Source organism: Pogonomyrmex barbatus, unplaced genomic scaffold, assembly GCF_055798465.1.
Source record: "Pogonomyrmex barbatus isolate J1 unplaced genomic scaffold, ASM5579846v1 scaffold2, whole genome shotgun sequence".
Lineage (NCBI taxonomy): Eukaryota > Metazoa > Arthropoda > Insecta > Hymenoptera > Formicidae > Pogonomyrmex > Pogonomyrmex barbatus.
The window spans coordinates 8,608,078-8,630,579 of record NW_028297116.1 but is presented as its reverse complement, the minus strand read 5'-3'; the positions used below and the strand labels follow the sequence as shown (position 1 = coordinate 8,630,579).

General features: G+C 39.8%; 2 protein-coding genes and 1 non-coding gene across 3 annotated transcripts; all 3 read right to left on the bottom strand.

The window, feature by feature from the left end:
• Positions 1 to 1,363: 1,363 nt before the first annotated feature.
• PPO (phenoloxidase subunit A3) lies at positions 1,364 to 8,593 on the bottom strand. Its single transcript, XM_011639421.3, has 9 exons — positions 8,320 to 8,593; positions 7,645 to 7,837; positions 7,163 to 7,386; positions 6,023 to 6,225; positions 4,894 to 5,311; positions 4,426 to 4,554; positions 3,398 to 3,725; positions 2,766 to 2,998; positions 1,364 to 2,480 (listed from the first exon to the last, which is right to left on the bottom strand). The coding sequence occupies exons 1-9, from the start codon at positions 8,425 to 8,427 to the stop codon at positions 2,232 to 2,234; spliced, it is 2,085 nt and encodes a 694-aa protein (XP_011637723.2). The 5' UTR covers positions 8,428 to 8,593; the 3' UTR covers positions 1,364 to 2,231.
• A 696-nt stretch (positions 8,594 to 9,289) lies between these two features.
• Positions 9,290 to 21,114, bottom strand: LOC105427682 (somatomedin-B and thrombospondin type-1 domain-containing protein). The gene is made up of 5 exons (XM_089075900.1): positions 20,114 to 21,114; positions 15,169 to 15,369; positions 14,135 to 14,213; positions 13,143 to 13,216; positions 9,290 to 11,335 (listed from the first exon to the last, which is right to left on the bottom strand). Exons 1-5 carry the CDS (start codon positions 20,367 to 20,369, stop codon positions 10,968 to 10,970), a joined length of 978 nt encoding a protein of 325 aa, XP_088932026.1. The 5' UTR covers positions 20,370 to 21,114; the 3' UTR covers positions 9,290 to 10,967.
• Positions 21,115 to 22,339: 1,225 nt separating this feature from the next.
• Positions 22,340 to 22,502, bottom strand: LOC112552676 (U1 spliceosomal RNA). Its single transcript, XR_003096729.2, has one exon. It is a non-coding gene; the product is annotated as a U1 spliceosomal RNA (small nuclear RNA).

Sequence of the window (22,502 nt, the reverse complement as noted above, 5' to 3'; positions counted from 1 at the left end):
ACCGCTCCATTTCTTCGGTCCACAACGCGACTTCATTACCACAACCGTTTCACTGTTACCCATTTCCTCCTTCCAACTTCCTTTCCCACCTTTGAACATGTATGCATACGTCACACTGGAGAAATAGTCAAAAATAACAGTTGAACAAAACCACAATAGCACTCTTTAAAATACATTCAGCACGTGACAAAATACAGAGAAAATAAACTCGCGTCTCTTGCCCGTTGAGAAATGTGAGAAGAGTTGAACCATTCTAAAGTGATTTGCATGTTAAATTATATATTATAGATGTCAAAAAAGTAATAAGATTATATGATTCTCATTGTGTTTTGCCGCCGAGGGATATTATAAAAATTTTAAAAACCTTGAAGAGACGATTCTTCACACAAATTTCACAGCGCGCGACGGGATAATAGCGCCTCGAATAATTACAGCTTTTTGAGGACGTCACCCAACGTCTAAGTCTCGCCGTCTCCCCGACAAATCGACAAACACGGAATGTGCATTATCACCGTCTCGAATTACATGCGCGATCGTGTTACGGTTAGTCATGTCTTATGCGCGGTGACAAATAATTCCAGCCCTTCAATTGCTGCCTCGAGGCGCGCGGCGCGGTATATCAAACGCTCGGATGTATGCCCGCGTGAAACGGAATCCTTGAATAACCGCGCGAGTGATATTAGAGGTAGGGACGACGCTTAAGCGACGATCGTAAACGTGTATCTATCTTCGTCCGCCCGTCCCTATTTCTACCCCTCGCAGGAATAAATCCACGTCCGTCTAGCTGCGAACTAGCAGAAACAAACGCGTGATAAATGCATTTGGGGAAGAGAACGCGGGGGAGGGGGGAGAGAGACCCTCCATGTGGAAAGCGAGTTACGTTTTGGGTATACGTATAAGGATATTGGCTGCGGCATGCCGGTTTTTGATAGAGATGCCGAGTAATTCGACGGAATTATGCTAATTGTAAATTGGATGACGCATTGGAGTCCCGGTTATTTTCCGACAAACGTTTCGTTAGTCCCGTCATTAATTTTGATACGTCAACGGGAGGATGTGAAAGAAATGTAATTTGTAAAAAAAATATTTTAAGCTGTACATTTCAAAAATACTCCGCACGAGGAGCGACGAGAGAGAGAGAGAGAGAGAGAGAGAGAGAGAGAGACACATCGCTCGCATTAATTATGTAAAATTTAATCGTGATATTAATGGAAAAAGTTTAGCTACGGCAAAATTTGAAAAATTTAATTAAATCATTTAGATCCTTTGCTCTCCTCTCTTACGCTCTCTCATGTATTCGAGACATCGTCGCTCGCTTTCAACAGTCGTAATACGATAAAAGGGTGAAAAAAAAACGCGCATCTAATTTGCATAGACTTTATTTTTATCTTTTTTTGTTTTTTTACATTTGCTGCTTCCTACAATCTAGTTCCCGTAATGCGAGTGAAACGAGAGAAAGAAGACGAGGAAAGCTTCGCTTGAGCGTTCGAGACACGTCTTTGTTCCCGTTTTTACGCAAAAATACATTTGTTAAGCGGTACTCATTGCTTGTGAACGCGCCAGCTATGAAATCGTAAATAAAACAGCTTCTACAAAATCATTCGAGAAAAAAAAATGATGCAAATTCGCAAGTGTTTTCCATGATAAAACATTTATAAAATTAAAATGTAAATAATAATAGATCAGTTTTGACTTATAGTTCGATAAATGCATTTGTACTAACGGCTACTGAAATAAGCGGTTAAGACAGAGAAAATATTTGAGTATAAAAATATCCATATAAGATCTTTCTCAGATTAAAAAGAATAAAAAAGCTTCACGAGACAGACGCAAGATTCGATGGAATTTGGTCATCGGGGAGTAGCGAGAATCGATATCGCGGTATCATATGGGAGTTTCAGCGATTAAAACGTACAAGATTGTGCATTCCTGCGCAACGGAGAATCTCTCTTTCTCTCTTCCTCTCTCTCTCCCTGTCTCTCGATTAATCTTCCGTCATTGAGATATGGAAATAGCGTTTCGTCCACCTCCGGCTTTTTATCCGCTCCCGTCCCGCCACCGTCGTTCCGGCGTTCGCCACCCGAGGATATAGACTTGGATGGGAAACGTGTCGCCTTTCCACGCAATCAGTCGCGATTCTACGACGGATATTGCAGGACTGAAAATGCGCGGGGCGAGGATCGAGAGGCTGGGACTCTCGACGGAGATGCGCGAGCGGCCCAGCGGTCGGATTAGTTGGCGAAGGTGAGGGTGTTGCTCATGCTTCCGGATCGCACCCGCGGCAACACGGTGTCCGCGTGACGGATGGTGATCTGCGTGACCGCCATGTTGCCGGTCAGGAATTGGGCCAGGGTCTCCACACCAGGGCGGGGTCTACGATCGAACGGGTAGCCCATGGGTCGCGCGTCCGGATACTTGCGATCCCGCAGGCCGCAGAAGCTCACCGCGTCCTTGCATCCGGTCGATTCGTCCTGCTCCACCTGTACGCGTCGACGTGAGTTAACAAAGCAATTCCTTTAGCGTGTTACCCTCTTTTTCCCCCCTTTTTTCCCCTTTATCTTTTTATTATTTTTTTTTTTTTTGCTCAAAAATGGAGTGGCGCGAACGTCTTTTCGTGTACCGGAACGTCGCCATTAAAAGAGAGGAAAAAAAGAAGGGAGGAAAGAGGGATGTGAGGGGAAAGGTGGAAGGTGGTTTCCATCACCTGGAGCAGACTGTAAGCTCTTAAGCGCCACGAGAACCCGATAAGTATAAAAAGTACTCACCGCGTCACCGGTGTAATCGGATATCATGATGAAGAGGTCCATCGGGAATCCCTCCTCCTTGCCCTTAGGTACCAGCATGTGCTGCGGCCAGCCGCACCCGCAGAAGTTGAACTGTTCCAGGTTATCGCCGCCGATTGGTCTGTTCTCCTCGAGATTGCGGAACGTCCTCTCGAACGGTATAGTTACCGATGACTCCGTTGATTTACGCTCAATAGTGTTCGATCCCGGTTTCACTGGCGGCAAATGAAAGAAAATTTCATAATGTACAATACAGAAAATATAAAATGTCTCTTGCTTTTAGACGACTGCTTTTTAAAAAAATACATTTGCGTTTAAAAAATTACGCGTAAAATGTAAAATTGAATTGGTGACAGAAATCACGGTATATTTTTTCTTATCTTTTCCCGACTTTTTACGTGTGAAAAAATAAATTATAATGTCTAAAACGTCGCAACCGTTGGAGTTGATGTTGGAGTTAACAAGCAAACGAATTGCGTATACGTTCAACATTTTAGATAATTTTAAATATTAGAATTACTTTAGACATATATTATTTTACATCATCATTTTATATCTAGAAATTAAGAAAGAATTATAATGACGATCTCTCTTAGTACAATATAACAACTTACATAATACAGTAAATTTGTCCATCTCGACCATGAGTTCCTTCTGACTCGTGAAGACGAAGGGCAGTCCACGTTCGTCCTGTCTGGGCGCGATGAATATGCGAACCGTTCCTCGTTTCGGCGTGTTATTGCGATTATTGGCGACGATTCTGTACGTGAAGTCGCCGTGATTCAGATGGGTGAATCTGGCGAGAACTGCACCGCGAGGCGTGAAGTCCAGACCGCGAGATAGATCAACGTCGCTCTTGTTCCAGAAGGTCGAAATCAGATTCGCCGGCTGATTCGGAGTCTGCACTTCTATATCTGTGATCACTACGCCGGGGAAGTCCAACTAAAACCCCACGAATGAACGGAAGAAGGCAATTAAATTCTGCCATTTTCTCTCGGCGTTTTAGTTCCGGAATAAATGTAGAATTTCTTTTAAAAAAATTTTAAACCGGAGCTTAATTAAAAGACGCATTATATTGAAAGTAAAGATAATCTAATCTATGAAAAAATATATAAGAACGTAAAAAAGTAGCGAAGCTAAATTAATCTCAATTAATTTCAAAAGCAATTTATTGCTACACTTTTAAATTGCCCTTTAATCAACAAACTTTAATCTTAAATTTAAATTTCTAATGTTGAAATCTACGAGATTGTGTTAATGAGACTTGATTAAAATACTTTAATTAAATTATATAAATTCGTACTTGTACAGAATGTTAAATTTCAAAGATTTTTTATGGAGAAACGCGAGACAAGAGAATATAGCGTATTATTCGCGAATATAGAGAAAAATTGAAGCGCCATTTGTCGCGTCAGTGTTTAACAAGATCGCCTGACACTCTGACAAAAAGATTGATAAATTCCGATGAAGATTGATAAATCTTTTGCGGCCTCGTTGGGTTAAATGGTTTAACCCAACCGGACGTTTTTATTGTCGAGTGATTTCGCTAATCCTGAGCCACATGGTACGCGTATTTAGCAACATTATATACTAGAATGAACCGATGATATATCGCGGAAACGAGACAGCTGTGTACACCCACCTGCTGTAGGGTGTACTCGGGAAGTGTATTCTTGTGCTCCAGGAACACATCGTCGACAAAAGCGTGATATCTATAGAAGATGGGATCTCTCATGGCGGTGGCCGGCTCTCCCATGATGCCGAAAGTTTCCTGCGTGGGTACAAAAAAAAAATGTTTCCCTTTATCATTCCGGAGTAGTATGATTATTCGCATTTTTTTTTTTCAAAGTGAAAGATATGAGCGGGCGCGGAAAGTTACGCGCTCTCGTTTTTCAACCGTTTTTATATTACAAAATAAGATGGGAATAACAAATGCGTTAACGAGTGCGTGGAGAAGAGAAGCGGCTGGAGGCTGGAGAAGAGTGTATTCAATGTAATTAAAACTATAAAATTAACATCATAAATTTAAGCTGGAAATTTTTATAATTTTAATTTTATCGGATACTTTGAATAAGATAAATTATAACAGTGCATGATTATGTCTCGTTACCAAGTAGCGATGATCGGGATCGTGACAGTAAGAGATGGCGACGTGACCGAGATTATGAAGATCGCCATAGACATTCGGATTGGGCGATAGGATGCTGGCCTCCATGATATTACCGAGCACGTCCACGCCACCGAACTCGGTCAAAGCCACTCTCTCGCCGCGGGGGCTGATGTAGGCGCCGGTGTGAATGGCTTCGTAGATACGATCGCGCCATCTCTCTAGATCCTGAAGGTCGAAGTTGAGCTGATCCACGGGACGGTTGATATCCTTAAGAACGGCGCCGGCGGAGCGGGCGGGCCAGGTGCGGCTGGCCACCAGCGAATCTAACTTGGGGAAATAGCCCTCCGGGATCGGCTCGCGCCAATTGTGGAAGCGCTTCACTCGGCCCAATCGGTTGCACAGACGCTCGCAATTGTATCTGCGAAAAGAGAGATCAGACGGAACTCGAATAATAACACGGGGACCGTGGAAATTCCCATCGGGAGCGCCCGGCAGGCGATATTCGGATATTTCATACTCCAACGTAAAGATTCGTCGAAGATTCTTCTATTAGACAATAGGAAAGACGCCACGGCGAGGAGGCGCCCCTATTTATAAGTGCGTAGCCTCTAAATTGTTAAAAGCAATAATTACAATATACAGATATCTGACTGATGCGGATATCTGAAATTATTCGACACGAAGACTCCAGCCTGCCGATGAAAGCCATCTATTTGTCTATTTGTTTGTAACATATATCGGCTGTGATTATCATTATTGTTATCTGACTGATATTACAAATTACAGATTTCAAAGAGATACCAAGTTTTCAAGTTCAAAAGTAATTCCTCGTATAATATCTTCCAATTTCGTATTCCGACAAGTGCTTCAACAGATATTTAAATTTACACCTATTTTCGAAATTCATCGCGTAACAACGTCGCTTCGTTGTTCCACGCGTAAATGCATTTTCGAGCTCGTTAGCAAACATTGTTGGAATACTATACAGAATTGAGACGAGTTTCCGCGCGATAATAACGATCGAGATCGAGGCGATCTAGTCGCCTATAAGCCGCGTGATCTCGCAGCGTGGCGGAATAGGGTATCCAATCTTATCGACTTACGTTCGCGCGCTCGTTGGCGCACCTACCTGGCTTGGATCTGATGGTGCATATAGTAGAACAGCTCGCCACGCCGATCCTTGTTAACAATCCTGATGTCGGTCTCGAATGGATAGACCAGATGCCAGTGCCAGTGATGAAGATTGATCCCGATATCTTCCCTCCAATAAGCCACACGATGTTCCTCGTCGAGATCCGACGCGGTATAATCCCGCGGAATTTCGATAGGTAGCTACGAACAGGAGATAACAAGATGATAATAATAATAATAATAATAATAATAATAATAATAAATAATAAACAATTTTGTATTTTAACATAAAGCAGCTTTTATTATGTCGACCTATTTTATAATATGGATCATTATGTTAAAGGATGCCAGAGAACTGAAGGTTGATGAACAGAGATAGAAACAAAGAAGCGATCTTCAAGAAAAATATGGAAGGAAGAGTTAGATTGGGCAAAAGGGAATGTTTTAAGAAAAATATAGAAAGGAAAGAGAAAAAGAATATAGAAAAGAGAGAAAAGTGAAAAGGATTGGGTGATAAGATAGGCTGTGATAGGTTTAAATAAGTGAAATAAGTATTAAATATAAAATAGGAAGAACAAGTGGAATTTTTTTGAAAGCGAAAAATGAAGTAAAAAAACTTGTAGTAAGAATAAGAGTAGAGTAAGTTAGATAATAAGGTATGGAAAGATGAATGTGGATATATAATTTCCTTGTAAATCAAGGCCTCTTCTTAGCTATATAGCTGAAATGTAAATAAATTCTATTCTATTCTATGTCGATCTATTTTTCAAATTTTATCGCGTTACGTTTACTCGATAACACTTTGGTTGATGATTAACAGGAAGCTGAAAATTGTTGAGATAGAGAACAAACTCAATGATCTAAAGTATGTAAATTAAAGTGAAAAATTGCGAACAAGTGACATTAAACGTTTCATTAGCTACGCGTTATTTTTAAAGAATGCAATCGGTCGTTTTATTGCCCCGTCTTATATTCTTCGAAACTTGAAACTAAGGAGTGTCGGAAGGACTGAAAAGCTTTTCACTACAGCAATTTACATTACAGTCATTCGACTTGCACTCAAAGAATAAGCTAACTAATTAAGCCGCATAATTGAGTAACGAGCCTGTTGGTAATTAATGCATCAGAGAACAAGTACCCTCGAGCCAGCTGGTACAACGTTGGCTTCCTCCCTTGCTCTGGCGAATACCCCACTGTCGATATACTTGTCCGGGAAAATTTCCGACAGCGGTGGTATCGGTAGATCCTTGGTATCAGGACGATGCAGAATCGCCACCGAGAGCGCGTAGATGAACATCTGGGGATTAATGCGATCGTGGCAGTAAACCGACACCGAAAGGAAGTCATCATACGTTCGCATACCTATAAAACGGATTAATATATTAATGACGATAGCTGATTAGCGAAATACTCGCTTAGACCGAGTTCGCGTTCGAATAGAATAATTCAGAACAAATTTTAATTTTTATTCTTACAATCTTTAAGAAAATTTATTATCTGAAAAGTATATATATATATATATCAGAAATTTTATCATATATGATGTTTATCTTCAAACTAACTTGTAAATAAAATTTATATATTTCGGCGAATACGTAATAGTAAAAGTCGGAAACAAACCCATGAAGATGTCGATAAGTCGTGCAGCTAATTTTCGGTGCTTAGGGATGAAAAGAGAGAAAGGTTCTCGACGTCCAAGTTGAAGAGGAATACTCAAATCAGGCAGACTAATCTGCTTTACTGAAACTTTCGACTCGGTCTCGTCCCCGAAACGATTGAGTACAGCAGGAGCTATCGATTGTCGATTATCAGGCTACAGGAGTTTATCGAAAAAAAAAAATATAAAGTTTATATTTGAAAATTTCTGCATAATAAAATAAGTATTAACGAAGAAATATTCTATTTTTGCTCGACTAAAAGTTGTTTCTTCATTCTTATAAACTTTTACACAATGTAGAAGACTAAATAAATTTTCCAGATTTGCAGATTATCTCTAAGAATTCTTAAATACGAGAAATTAGAACGAAAGAGAAGTTTTTTATTTCGCAAAATCATTAGAAATCTTATGTTAGAAATCTTACATTTTCAGAGCGTCGTTACGATCTTAATTTTAATATCTAATATCAACAACCGAAATATATATATATATATATATATATATATATATAGAGAGAGAGAGAGAGAGAGAGAGAGAGAAATTTCAAGTTCTCGAGTGAACTTCAGAGCAAGATCAAACTCATGTCGCGGAATTCAATATTGATACGCAATAAGACCGTCAACCAGAATTGGGCTTACCAAGTAGTTAGATGGTACATCGAAAGCGACTTTGTTCTCTCCCTTGGGCACGTACACCGGCTCCGCCGGTCTATCGAACAGATACAGAATATCCGATTTCTTCGCCATGTTGACAGTCAACAAGTGCGTGCACTGCTCGGCGATCACGCGGCGATTACGCTTCGTCGGAAATCGATATCGAAACTTCGAGTGCCGAAAATACAGGGAATCGCGACGTTGTCTCCGAGACAACGTACGACGAGTCTTTACATAGCCGGGCGTCTTGACGCCGGCATTTATAGGAGACTCGCGAAGGATACGGCGGTCCGATCGTCGTCTCCGTGCGACCGCAGGATCCGTCGGAATGAAATACGGGACTACGTTCGAAACAATGCATTCAAACCGGATCCTGTGTGCACAGGTTTTCCTGTTTTCGTAGGAAATTGACAGCGACCATCGCGCGAATCCGCAAACAGATCGGTTATTATTTTGCTGACGACTAATCGCACGTTTAATCTAACCCGATATAAATAAATAAAGTATCGTAATTATTATCACGCATAAAAAATAAAATATTTATTTGAACACACATTCCAGATCCCGTGATGTATTTCAATGTGATATAACGTTTTGAAGTATGACAAGTATTAATTGCAACAAGCTATTTATTAATATATTAACGTTAAACATTATTACTTATGTATGGAAACAATGCGAATGATAATCTGCAATGTATGACGATTATGATGTTTATTGGCATGCCGTTCAATGTAGCGTAATTTAATCCCTTTCAATAATTAATGAGTCTCTAGCGTTAATTGAAACACTCCAAATGGCCTCTATATATTTGATAATACCATACGCGCGTGCGTACGTTATTTTCCACATTTACATTGAACATCAAGAGTTAGGCATTAAAATGATATATATTGAAAAGATCGATAAGGAAAGGAAAGGAATCGTTTCGAATGCAATTACGCCACAACTCAGATATGTGCAAGTGCTCTTTATTGACTGTGCTTTTACATTTTGTTCATTTCACTTTAGAGAGCCTTTAACACACCCTCTTGACACACGCCGATATGTTTCTCGTGAAGAGAAATGATGATATTTAGCGCACTTACAGTCGCAAGTACTAAAAACTAAAACGGGGATTGTACGGAAATTTTATTATGTCATACGATATGTTCGCAATAAGTTGGATAATGTATACACTTAGGGACATTGAAAATTATTTTCAAGATATGTAGGGTATTACAAAGGGAACAAATATTATTACGAAATTACGTATATTGTTGTCTAAAGTGAGAATAATACCGCTTCTTCCATCGATTCATCTTCATCGGACAAAATATAAATGAATGATAATTTTGAAACATTTCTGCACATAGAATTTTCATAATGTAGATGAAAGAAATGAAAATTATAATATAGAATGAAAGAAAAGAAATTTGTGTACAGGCAACATCTCTGATCTTATCAATTTTTTTCTTATGGAAGATAGTTATGATAGTCGTTATTATAATAAAATACAATTATTTATGGTTATAATAATGATAAAATCCTTTTTGCCCGCTCGCTACGAATATATATATATATTTTTTTTTATCTATCTGTCAAACGTACATTCAATACACTGGATTCGCTGAAATCTGAAGAAAAGGAAAAGACAGAGCAAAATAATAAATCAATGCAACATATATATGTATTATTATCAACACTCATTCCTGTAGCATTCTTATCTCCTGAACTTCGCCGTCTAACAATTTACTAAATTCAGAAACTCTGCGTAAATCATAAATCTCTAACGTCGCTGATATCGATTATCTTGCGATTCCCTTCCAAAGGGAATAAGAAATTTTCTCTTCTCCCGACAGACATTTCGCAAGCTTGCGCTAATGATAAAATCAATATGATAATTATCGGGATAATCTAGGCAATGGGTACGTACGATTTCTATGTCCAGTCAAGGTGGAAGGAGGAAAAAAAAAGAGCGGAAAAAAATAGAATAGTTTTTAATCCCATGTTCTCTATAGTCCTCCTAACAAAATTAACGTAAGGAAAGTTCCCAAGCTAAATGACTAAAAATAACGATTACCTTAAACGGTGTAAAAGAGAATATAAATGTAAAAGATAACAAAACTGTGTTGAATAATAACTTTAGAGAGAAATTAATTATACAGGATATATCGTAATATATAAATGTCTATTATATGCACTTTAGAAGAATGGATTTTTTTATTAATCCAGACTCGAGTTTTCTTTAACGACAATTTAATTAAATGCATTTTTATTTATTTTTAATAATCAAATGGTCTCGAATTAAGATCCTATTAAAATCCATTTGAACTTAAATAACAAGGCAAGTTTTTGTGCTCGCTACCTATTTGTAGCTTTGAAGCTTAATTGATAAGCTGGGGGTCGATTGATTATAATTTCAAATATCGGTGTTTCGATATTTTCGATATCTAAAAATTGACTTCTTTGTCGTTTTTCCAGTGAATTCTAAAATATCTTCGATGTCTCACGATACATCCTGCATATAATAATAAATAAGAAATGAATAACAGAGAGAGAGAGAGAGAGAGAGAAAGAGAGAGAGAGGGGGAGGAGGGGATTCTAAACATGGATGACACTCGCGGGAGCTGTGACAGAGCCCCGGAGGACGTTCACCGTTCCATGACAGCGACGGCGCGCCTTCTTCTTCTGCTTCTCTTCCGTCGTCTGCCTCTCCTTCGTCTTCTCACGACTTTATCCGTACTGCTGACGCCACCGTTGCTGCTCGCGCCCCTGCGACGTCGATCTCGGAACAATTGCGAGGTGTACGGCGGCATTCGGCTCGATTGGGAGCATCGCGGATCGTGACAATCCACCAGCAGCCGCGAATCGCCGATCCATTTTCCGTGGCAGGTCGAATTCGTCGAGCGACTGCGCCGATTGCTGCTACCGGCGATGTCAGGCGACAGCTTCCATCTACCGATCCCCACGTACTTGTCCAAGCTGTCGTTACTGGGACGCTCCACGCAGATTCGCGAACCTGCGGTTCAATCCCTCATCCCGATTTTTGTATACGATAAAAATGAAATTTTAATAATACGCTTGATACGAATTATTTTTTTTTCTTCGGACTCGTAACGTACATTCTTAATTCTTCTAGCTTTTTTTTTTAACATATCTTGCTCTAAGGAAGTTCGAAAGTTTGTAATTATATGCTTATTTGCTTTGGTTAAATATTTGTTACTAATAATTTTTTTAATAATTTTTTGACATCATAGATACGTACAAAATATCAAAGTAATTTGCGTTGTTTTAATAATTCTAACAAGAGGAGCAGAATAATTAGATCAGACAGAAACATGGCGGCTAATTTAGCGGCGATACTAGCGAAGATAATAAGTAAGCCATCATCAAAATAACTTGCTTTCACCCGCAGATTTCCGCGCTTCGTGGCTTATCTGCTTTAGATATGTCGCCGGTAGGAAACAACCGTTATCTCCACCACCGCATCCACTTCATCCGGTCGATTCCTTCGCGATAACAGCCGTCGTAGAGCAGCGTCGCGGGAGTTACGCTCTAATTTACATGACGTTACGTCGCGCAGCCGTGGTACACGTTAATTGAGACTAGATCGAGTCGCTTCATTTCTACGTTGGCGGCGCGATTCATCATTATGCGAATTTCGTATTCAGATTTCGCGGAGTTTAGATTCCGTTAAAAGCATCGTCTTATTCCGATTTTCAGGATCCCGTTCCGGCGAAGATGACGAAATTTAGCGAAAAGTAATTTGATTTTGATCACGTGACACAGACAAAACATTTATCATGTACTTTGTACGTCATTAAGTTACATCGTGAAAACAATTGTAATGATACATGTCTCATGGAGCGTAACTACATTATACGTTTCAGTAAACGTTCGGAGTTACTTCTTAGTAAGCGCGCACGAAACGTTGCTTTTAATGGTAACCATTTTTTTTTTTAAAGTTTGATACTTTCTTTTTAGTACACATTTATTAACGTATCTTTGACGTGACAATCTTTCGTGTTTCAGGCGATGTAAATGAGAATATCAAAAAGTTGGAATTAATATCGGAAGTTTGAAACTCGCTAGGCACGCGGGCTGAGAGGAATCTTGCTTTTATCATAATGTCAGGCGGCTAAGAGGATACTTTTGCGGAACGATAATTTTTCGCTCGAAGCGTAATCCTGAGTTTTACATACCGCCACGGAGATGCGAGCCGTTTTTCGCAAGGAGACAAGTCTATTGTCTCTTCGAAGCATTATGGTTACAAAAACTTGAACGCGCGGGGCAAGGACTTAACCGCGGAAAAGAATGGCCGGTATGCGGAACATCCGCCGTTGTTTTTCCTCCTTCTCGTTGCAATATATACTCGGTTTTTATAAGCTCCACAGTGTTTCACTAAGCATCTGATATTGTTCGTTCTTAGCGCAGAGATACAGCCCAAAGTTTCTGATTTGCCTCAACGTTTCAAGAAGCGCGTTACATAAGATTAACTTAATAAAACTTAATAACGATATCTTATTAAGTTTTTTATTTCAGTAGGGATGATTTATGATTTATAACTTAATAAAAACAAATTAAAAATTGAAAATATATATGTCAAATGTTACATTTTGCTGCTATTAAGATACAATTAATTTTATTAATTAATTTGTTAAAATGTCCCTCTGAAATGTCACTCTGTTCAAATTTCTTATCAAAATTTCTGCTCAAACATCCCTTGACAATAAATTTCCGAATGAAATAAAACTTTCACTCTCGATCAAGATTAGGATCGATTATCGCGACGCGAGATTAAAAATAATAATACTTATAATACGAACCTTCGGAGAGCAGATCCGAAATTTTGCTGCAACCCCGCGAGACCCGCACAACGGTGAAAGCGATGCAGCTGCCTCTGAAACGTGTGTAATAATATTTTTTTATATTAAACATAAACCGAAACTCGGAACAAAGTGTGCACGTTCCCTCGTTCGTACGTTCCCTCGTTAGCTACACGTACTACACGCGTCGTATGACGGAAACCCTTTGGGTTTCGGTGCTCGCTGGCTTGTAACTTGCTTTACTCGCACGACACAAAGTCACAAGGGAGGCTCGATACTGCGACGTGATGTTTGCTGCGTGTTTTGTAGCAGATCGGAGCATGTGTCAAACTAGATCCTCGACACATCGGCGATTCTGTCTTGGTTAGAGCGACGCGAGATTAAAAATGCATCCCCCGAGAGGTATCCCTCTCGCCAAGCGGAGGAAGCTTTTAATGGAATTGAATCAATGGATGCTTGATCAAGGGGGGGGGGCGTCAAGGGGTAACGAACTTTGAAAATTAAGGGCGTCAACTCATCAGTCACGCGCGAACGCTCCGCGCCATTAATAATGCATACAAAATGCAATTGAAGATTATTAATTGTACCATTTGACGGCGAAATATGACGACGGTATGGAGTAAGATATAATAAATGCATTACACGTTAAATACATTAGGCGACATCGCATTAAATAGCTAATAATAGAGAAATCTGCCACGTCTGTTACTTATTCAATCGAGTTTAACTTGATTTTCTTAATTTGATGCGCAGAAATAGAAGATGTCCATACCGGTAAACCACAATATTTAGCAATATGTTTATCACGCGAAATGAGTAATAATTTTGCGCTTTAATTTTCCCATAAATCCGCCGATATTTCGTCTATTTTTGCCCCGCATCAATCGAGAGAGAGCGGAAAAGACGTTGTTTCTGCTGCGCGAATTGGGAACATGTGCGGCAAATCGCATTTCGCGCGAACTCCAAGACTAAAAGGCGAAGGTTTAACCTACCTTTTATCGACGGTCCTATCCTTGATCCTTACATCCGTACTGTTGCCGTCGCCCGGAAAAAGCGCAAGAAGCGTCACACCTGCGGCAAATGAAACGTAATCGCCTAGGATCGAGCAACGGTAGACAGACGTCAAGAATTTCACGTCGCGGTAGATACAATCGAAGATAACCCGCTCTTCTCACTCTCTGGAACGGGAAATACTCGACAAATGTCAGACCATCGTGTTTTTACAGAAACTCGAAAAAGGAAGAGTATAAAAAAAAATAATCCCTCTTTCGTTCCGACTTTTCCCGATGTAATTTATTTCTCAATTAATCATGCAACAATTCCAAGTCGTAATAATTATTACGCGAGAAAAGTTACCGTCTGATTATTTTAAAGCTCCTGTTCATTCACCTGTTCATTATCTTACATTATCTTAAATTATGACGTCAGAAAATGCAAATGATAAAAATTCTTGCAATAGATATTAAAATGGAATATTTTAATAAAGTAACACTTACAATAGAAGAGACTTGTAAAATATACCGAAAACTTTTCTTTTGGTTCATGAATTAATAAACAACACAATGTATCTGGAAATGAATTATGCATAAACGAAATAAACTAAATTCACGGTCGTAACTGTCAAATTAATAATATATAAAAATAAATATGATTTAATTCTTCTCCGAGAAAAAGACAGTTTCGATATATTTTATGAGTCTATTTTATTCTGTTCTGTTAATTGCAAATGTTGTTTTGTTGAAAAATATTTTTATTCAAATCTATTTTGCAAAAATTTTTATCGGGTGTTTTCTCACATCATCATTTCTGACACACACAATCTGAGATAACAGCAATGAGTGAAAATGTCTTAATAAATGATTGTTTTTGCGCTTGTGTGTATAGTAAAAATAATAACAAATGAATTCCGACTACGTTGAATGAATTGAACGAGATGAATTGAAGATTGAAGATTAATTCCTACTGTTTGAAAATATTCCGCTTAAAATGCGGCTTATCTTCCAATCTGAGATCGATCGGCGCTTACTTTTAGCGTGTGGTTGCAAGCGAATCCCGGCATGGCATGTCTGGAAGCTGCGGCACGTCCTGACCTGGTCCAAGCGCGGACAGTGCTTTCCGCCGTTCTTTTCCGAGATCTCGATCACTCGACTGCGTCTTTGAGTGCCACTTCCGCATCCGTTATCGCACAGGCTCCACGGGCTCCATTCGCTCACCGCGCAGTCGACCACTGTAAGGAGGGAATGAGTGCGACGTTAAGATCTGGCCATTTGGTCGTTTCCCGCAGACGAACGATAAAATTGTGCCGAAAAAGTGCCGCGCTGGTAAAACGCGATCACAAATCGATAACACAAATCGATAACACAGGACACTCTCAGTCTCATTTGAATCCCTTAACCACCTTCACCCTTCTATGATCAAATTATAGGTCTCTCAATTTTTTAAACAAAAAATTTAAAAAAAAATTTTTTTTAATTGGAAAATTTAATTCCTCGCAATAAAATTTTGAAGTTTTAGCGTACGTGTATGTGTGCAGAAATGAAAGAGACAAGCGTGTTATTTTCCTGATATTTTACGCCACACACGAAGGGTAGCCCGCAGAAATAGCGATTTCGAATGTTCTCCCGAAACGCGTTTTGTCGTGCGTTATCACTCCGCTGTATCGTCAGGAAAATGAGAAGACAATTTTAGGTGAGCAAAAATACAGTAAATGCGTCGGTAATCACCAATGCTTTTCTCCATTAAGGAACGCGTGTAATGCAAAGGATGGAAATTCATTTAACGTCCTGCTGCCGCTCCACTTTACGCGAAATGCATCGAGAACAAGTATCGCGACATGTAAAAAGTAGAACGATCGGTAGCGTGTAGTCAACGTTAATTAAACGACGTTCTAAATGAAATATCAAGCGGTAATTTATTTTACACACCAAATTTTTAATAGCTATGTTAAACAAGAACCGAGTAATTAACCGAGAAATATCTCGAGAAATATTCTCTCCCTCGAGCGGCGACACGGCGAGTTGGATGATACAATTTATTCCACACTTCTAAGACGTTTTCTTTCCCATAGAACGTCATTACGCAAGTTGAGAGGGCAATTAGTGAATAATATTCACATAAACGATACCTCATTCACTTATCGGAGAGGAGAGATCTCTTTCAAGACTGCGAAGTGAAATGTGAATCATAAATAAAGCGCATAATGAGAGAACGCGAATACGGTATATCGCAGGAATTAATAAAATTAAATTAAATACTTGGTATAATTTTATATTCGCATTTTATCGCAAATGGCGTATAATTAAATGACATATGTTACCTTATTAATGTAATTAATGTAATCGCAACACATTTGTGCGTCTCGCACGCGCATATTGATGTATTAATATAATCATTAGCATTTTCAATTTTCGCGTGCGCCATTCTCATTCCTCGCTTTCCAATCAGTGATAATTTATTATAAGATTTATTATACAATCGGTCGGGCGGACAGTCACAAATATGAGAGGAATATTTCATGGGGAGGGAGAGCGAACTGGCCTCGCGCTGCAGCCGCAGCTGCGGGGTAACATTCGGGCTGCATTTTGCATTAGGCCGCCGAGAACAAGCGAGGTCGAGAACTGTACTGCAGTGCAGTTATAACTACTTGTTTATTGCTTCTTTTATAGTTATATGGCGTTTACAGTTCGCGGCCCCCAGCTGATTCGTCGAGCACGATCGCTACCGGGAGCTGGTCTCGTCGATCGATTGTATGCTAGTCGAGCTAAATTATTTCGCGTGCCCGTCGGTCCGGCGAATGCGAAATGGTCGAGTGACGTATACTTGATGTTGGGGATTCACCCAGCCGGTCGTCGAGCGACAACGGGGGAAGATAATGCACTGTCGCTGCTCTATGACAATCAATATAAGATGTCACGTGTTGTACACGAGTGTCGTCAGAACTTAAATGCGTCCCTCGCACTTAAGCCAAGAGGGGGGAGGGGGGATGAGAATCCTTCGTGTAATATTCGACTCTCTCTCTCCCCGAGTTACTTAGGAAGATAAATTCCCAAAGTTCCTGTCGAAGTTATTACTATCATTAACCATGGCTTAGCGGGATCATTTTTCGTTTCTCAACTTCCTCCCCTCCTCCCTCCCCCCACCCCCTCCTTTTGGTTTATTATATCCAAAACGGTTCACGCTGCTGCTTTCGCAGAATGAATTTGGTGCCGGCTTTTCTTGACGCGTTAAGAAAATGATGAGGAAGCTGGCTAATTCTAACGTGAACCCGCGTCGCGAACAGATATTACGATCGCACCGGAGTATTCCTTTCGTTGCGCGATCTCTCTGCATTTCATTGGGCGTGGACGTGCCGGGTGTGTGCGTCGCTGTAGTAAATACGTCGCTCTCGCGACTCGTCTCGATCTCTCGTTGCGAAATATGTAAATTCGCGTCTCCCCCGTTTCAAGCCCACGAGAGGCTTGGGAAGGCTCGAGATTATCCCGCTTCTAGACGGACGGCTTTTGCGTCCCACTCACGAGAAACGATTTCGAGCCGCAACTACTGCGACGTTACATCTTCGAGTCAGAGAGGGAATGACACTCCCCTTCGGCCGACGAGCATGAATAATCGCGTTCCGGTGCAGCATTAGCTTTGGCGGATACCAGATCTCTCATATAGTATCGTAAATGACGGGAATCGAGGTATTAAAGATGAACGTTCCGAATGAACGAAAATGCAAATCGAGCCGTTCTTATATTCGGTGAGAAAATTTCGCTTTGCAAGATATCTCGCGCTTCATAATTGATCCGCGATAATAGGCGTATAATGCAAATTTTATTTGACATTGTTACTGTTGTTTAGCGAACAATTTAATCGCATGCACGTCGATTATCTGGCAATTAAACCGGTAAAACAGAGCCACGTTAAACGAACGGAAATGTGAATTGAATAACATTAATCCCTTTGCTATTAACAAGCGCGTCGGCGAGCCATAAAATTTCGAACAGTTTCAAACAACTGTGCAACAATGTAGAATAATTCGACCGTCTATTATGCAAATACGGGTAATAAAAATTTGATATATGTTATAAAATATGTGCGACAGCGCCCGTTGTTAGCAGAGTTCCCTGACAGCGATTAAATAATAATGTCGAATTTGTAAAAAAAAAAATAAAAATTTATTCGATATTCAAGTGTTTAATATAAAAAATATTAGTCAGTATTATCAAAAAGATAAAAAACTTGCTAATATCATTCTTTAATCGTGTTATAAATCCATAAAATATGAGTATAGAAATTTAGTCTATAAATTACGAAGTACATTTGAGACAATATTCTTTACTTCAGAGAGAGAGAGAGAGAGAGAGAGAGAGAGAGAGAGAGAGAGAGAGAGAGAGAGAGGAAGAGAGAGCTTGTGGGGTTGTCGGTCAGCGTTATCATGTTTATTTAGCGGCAATAATTCTTCCTACCTTCGCGTGGAATGATTCCCTACAGGCCATTTCTTCAAAATGCGAGACACACGCACAAAAGAGATATACGCACAAAAAAAGCATTATATCTCTTTAATTGTTTAAATATTTTATTTTCGATATCTGATCGTTATTTAATGTTAAAAAATTAACTTCCAAAAAATCTTTTAATTGAGTATACTAAACGGCTGATTTCACCAGCGATTCAATTTTCTTAATGAAATATCTTGACATGTTCTGTGGGACATCCTATATATTGATAGATTAATCAGCGTTTGATGATACAACGTAATCATTTGAAGCGTTTTGATCACGGAGAACAGATCGGTTTCTATTAAATGCGATGTATCAATACGTCAAATTGATAATTGGTCGATACTTGATTAAATTCTCGCGAAACGTGTGACGTCGGGTTGATGTTAGTGGAAACGCAGCATCAGCATCTTTTTGAGCGGTCATGTGTGGTTGCTTTGATCGAAAATTGGAAGTGGATATTGGTTTTAAAGGTATCATAGAGAAAAAAAAACAAATCGTATATATCACACGTTGTTGATACGATCGATATGAAGAACGAAAAATAATGGACTCACTGTGCGATGAAAAGCTCCCACGCGCAAAATTCTCCGTCGACAAAACGATTTTTCGATGACGCGTTTGTTAATATTAATTAAAAACTGTATAGCTTATTGTAAGTTACTTAATCAAAGCTGTCTGCAGTTTATCCGTGTTAAGATGCTAAAGCAAGTACGTAAGATACGTTCGTAAGATCCATTATAATCCAAGATCCACGTTGGATATGTGTTTATGTGTGTGTTCGTGTGTATGTTAAGCGCGTGCTTAATAGGAATAAGTAGAGACGACCATCCTCTATTAATTAATTAATATTCCGTGCGAATTTTTTATAAGAATTGATTATTTCTCGAATGCTTTCAAGTTTGATTAATTGATGCATTGGTATCTTTTACATTTTACATTTTATAATTTTATCAAATTTTATTATAAATATTTATTTTGCAATATTTATTTTGTATATTTAATGAAGTGAATATTGAATTATTTAATTTCTAAAAGAATGTTAATCATAATTGCATTAATTATATCTCTCTTAAAATAAAAATAATTTATAATATGTATTATAAAATTTATTCTCTTGTCTATAATTAACGATTATAAAAAAATGTATCTTTAATTAAGCTTTACATTTGTATGCTGTAAAATGTATATAAAACATTTATACTTTTTTCTCTAGTTCTTTCACAAAGAAAATATGTCCCGATTGTTATTTTAAATGAACATGGAAAATTGAATCAGACTATAAATCTTTAGCAAGCTGACCGAACATTCAAATTACAAAAATGAAGAAATAATAATTTATTCCCCAGCCGATTAAAAAAAAAAAAAATCATGTTAACAAAATCTTTTTCGTGATACATTATTCAGACGTGCAACATCGCGCATTTTTTTCGCATTAATCTCGCCATTAAGGGCTTTTCGTGCAAGGTCGGCGTGCAAGATCGCACGTACCACCGCAGGTCTCCTTGAAGTCGTCGCAGCAATCGGCGAGTTTGAGACACGCGTGGTCGCAGTAGCACGGTTTGTCGCGCGGGCTCTCGATGATCGCGTTCGGCGATTCCTTCTGAATGACGCAGCCCGAGTCTCTGCCCTGGCAGCAAAGCTTCGCCGAGCTGCAACTTCCGGCGGCGGTCCCGTCGACGGTCAGGGAGATCAGCGTGGCGATGACGATCAGCCTGGCCAGCCTGGTCGCGTCCTTCCTCCACATCCTCCTCGCGATTCCGCGACCCTGACGACCTTGCTCTCACCGCCACCGGCCACCACGACGACCTTGGTTCTCGTTTCGTCCAGCCGATGATCGCGAAAACACCACGTGCCTCGACGACGATTTCGAGTTCTCTTTACAGTGACTCGTCGCGCGCGTGATTGATCATCGGCATATCGATCTGTTTGTTGCCTTTTGCCTACCAGGAGAATCTAGTCCCAGCCTCTAGTCCCTCGAAGAGAATAGCTTCACGGTTTCAATGGAGTTCATGCTCGAAATCAATTCGTGGTTTATCGCTCCCGGTGTGGACATTTACCGACCATTAAATCGCGCGACTCTGCGAGAGCGCACTTTACATATAAATTCGCATAGTCAAAACATTTTTTTCTTTTTCACGGGTCACGGGTCTTTCGACAGAAATGAAAGATAATTGTCTCGTTCCTCGATCGAATAACCCTTGATATCTCGTTTACAATATGTTTCTCTACAATTAATTAAAATTGTTTCGTGACAATCGTTGTCGTCATCGATTATCGCGTTGCATTTATTCTCGAGGAGGATAAAAGTGGGGATGTCCATGAAGAGAGCCACTCTGCGACGCGCATCGGTCGGATTTTCGCGGATCACCACAAACGAGCGACCCTGTCGCACCCGACCCTTCGGCGGAGGGTGTCGCGATCCAACTGAGCCGAGTTTCCAACCCCGCGAGAACGCGAGAAGAACGTAACGAGGCGCGCGCTATGTTGCGCCTTCGCCGACCCGTCGTCCTTGCTTTTCGTACTCGGCGCACCTCCCACGGGAACCGCAGCAGCCGGCACCTGGCCGGGCGCATGCCCCGACTGTTCTCACGGGACGCCACGATTTAGTGCCTGCAGCTTTTAATGGAATTTAAGGGGCAACAATTCGTACCGGTATACAACGGTAATGTATACGAAGCCATTCCACGGAGCCGTTCGATGTCTTACCCTTGGTGTTCATTCGATGGAAAAACGACTTGTTTTTTAGCGATAACATTGAAAAAGATCGATCTTACTAGCGAACGTTGCTTCGACGTTATATCAGAAACATTGGAGTTCTCTCTATCAGTTGCAGTCTTTCACCGAGTTCAAGAAGACACCTTGTATATGCGAGCGCGAATATCCGATGTGTTCTATCGTTATCGATTCTACAATGTAGGATGAATACCACTGTTGTTAAAAATATGAAAAATTGAAGAATAAATTTCCAATCACATTCACCATTATTCGTTTAGACAAAGGATGCTACAAAATGAAAAGTTGAAAATGTAGAAATTTAATACATATTTGGCAAAGTTCAAAAAGCCAGAAAAATATTTGAAGCATACTTAATCATTGCTGCGATTAATAGTAATATATTAAAATATATATTTATCTCTACAACGTTAATATATGAGAAAAAAAATATATATATATATATGTTTTATTCAAACATATCTTTATTTATTTATATTTACTTTATTATTTGCCTTGTATATCGCTTTGCGTGAACATCTAATTTCTTAAGAAAATTTAAAAAATATATATATTAAATGAAATATTAAAAAAGTAATAACTGTAAACAAATCTCAAAAATATTACAGGAGAGTGACACATAGCTTTAATAAAATATCACGAAATATAACTTTCTTTATATAAGAGTTGGGAAAGATCTTTTGTTCGCGGACGATAAAAATACTTTTTCTTCAAGATCTACTCTTATTAAGAGAAACATCATTTCTTGTCTCCTCCTCCCAGTGGTGCGAATTCAAGTCCGAGCACGCTGGCGATTTTCCCCTCTACGCACACACAGAGACAACACTCCATCTATCGTGGAGCCTACGCGTGCTCGACGTAAGCAGTGTGCTCGGGTTCGAATGTGCACCACTGCCTCCTCCTCCTCCTCCTCCTCCTCCTCTTTCTCCTCTGACTTCAGGCAATATTTGCTCCCAAATACTATGTTTGACTTCGGTTAGCACCGGGATAGCGCGAACGCAGTCCCGACTATCAAAAATTGTACGCCCGAGATATCCACATTAGGGATATTCGCAAGGGTCAGCTCAACCGTAGTGCAATGGAAGAGCCTCGCCCTGGAGGAACCGCCTTCTTGATCACGGTAACCTCTGCGCCAGGTAAGTAT

Excerpts from the sequence above, each read along its gene's own strand:
- LOC105427682 (XM_089075900.1), bottom strand. The coding sequence starts at position 20,369 with ATGTGGAGGAAGGACGCGACCAGGCTGGCCAGGCTGATCGTCATCGCC. Across the intron at positions 15,370-20,113 it reads CTTCAAGGAGACCTGCGGTG|TGGTCGACTGCGCGGTGAGC; the intron begins GTACGTGCGATC and ends CCCTCCTTACAG. Across the intron at positions 13,217-14,134 it reads GATAGGACCGTCGATAAAAG|AGGCAGCTGCATCGCTTTCA; the intron begins GTAGGTTAAACC and ends CACACGTTTCAG.
- PPO (XM_011639421.3), bottom strand. The coding sequence starts at position 8,427 with ATGGCGAAGAAATCGGATATTCTGTATCTGTTCGATAGACCGGCGGAG. Across the intron at positions 7,387-7,644 it reads ACTTATCGACATCTTCATGG|GTATGCGAACGTATGATGAC; the intron begins GTTTGTTTCCGA and ends TCCGTTTTATAG. Across the intron at positions 3,726-4,425 it reads CCGAGTACACCCTACAGCAG|TTGGACTTCCCCGGCGTAGT; the intron begins GTGGGTGTACAC and ends GTGGGGTTTTAG.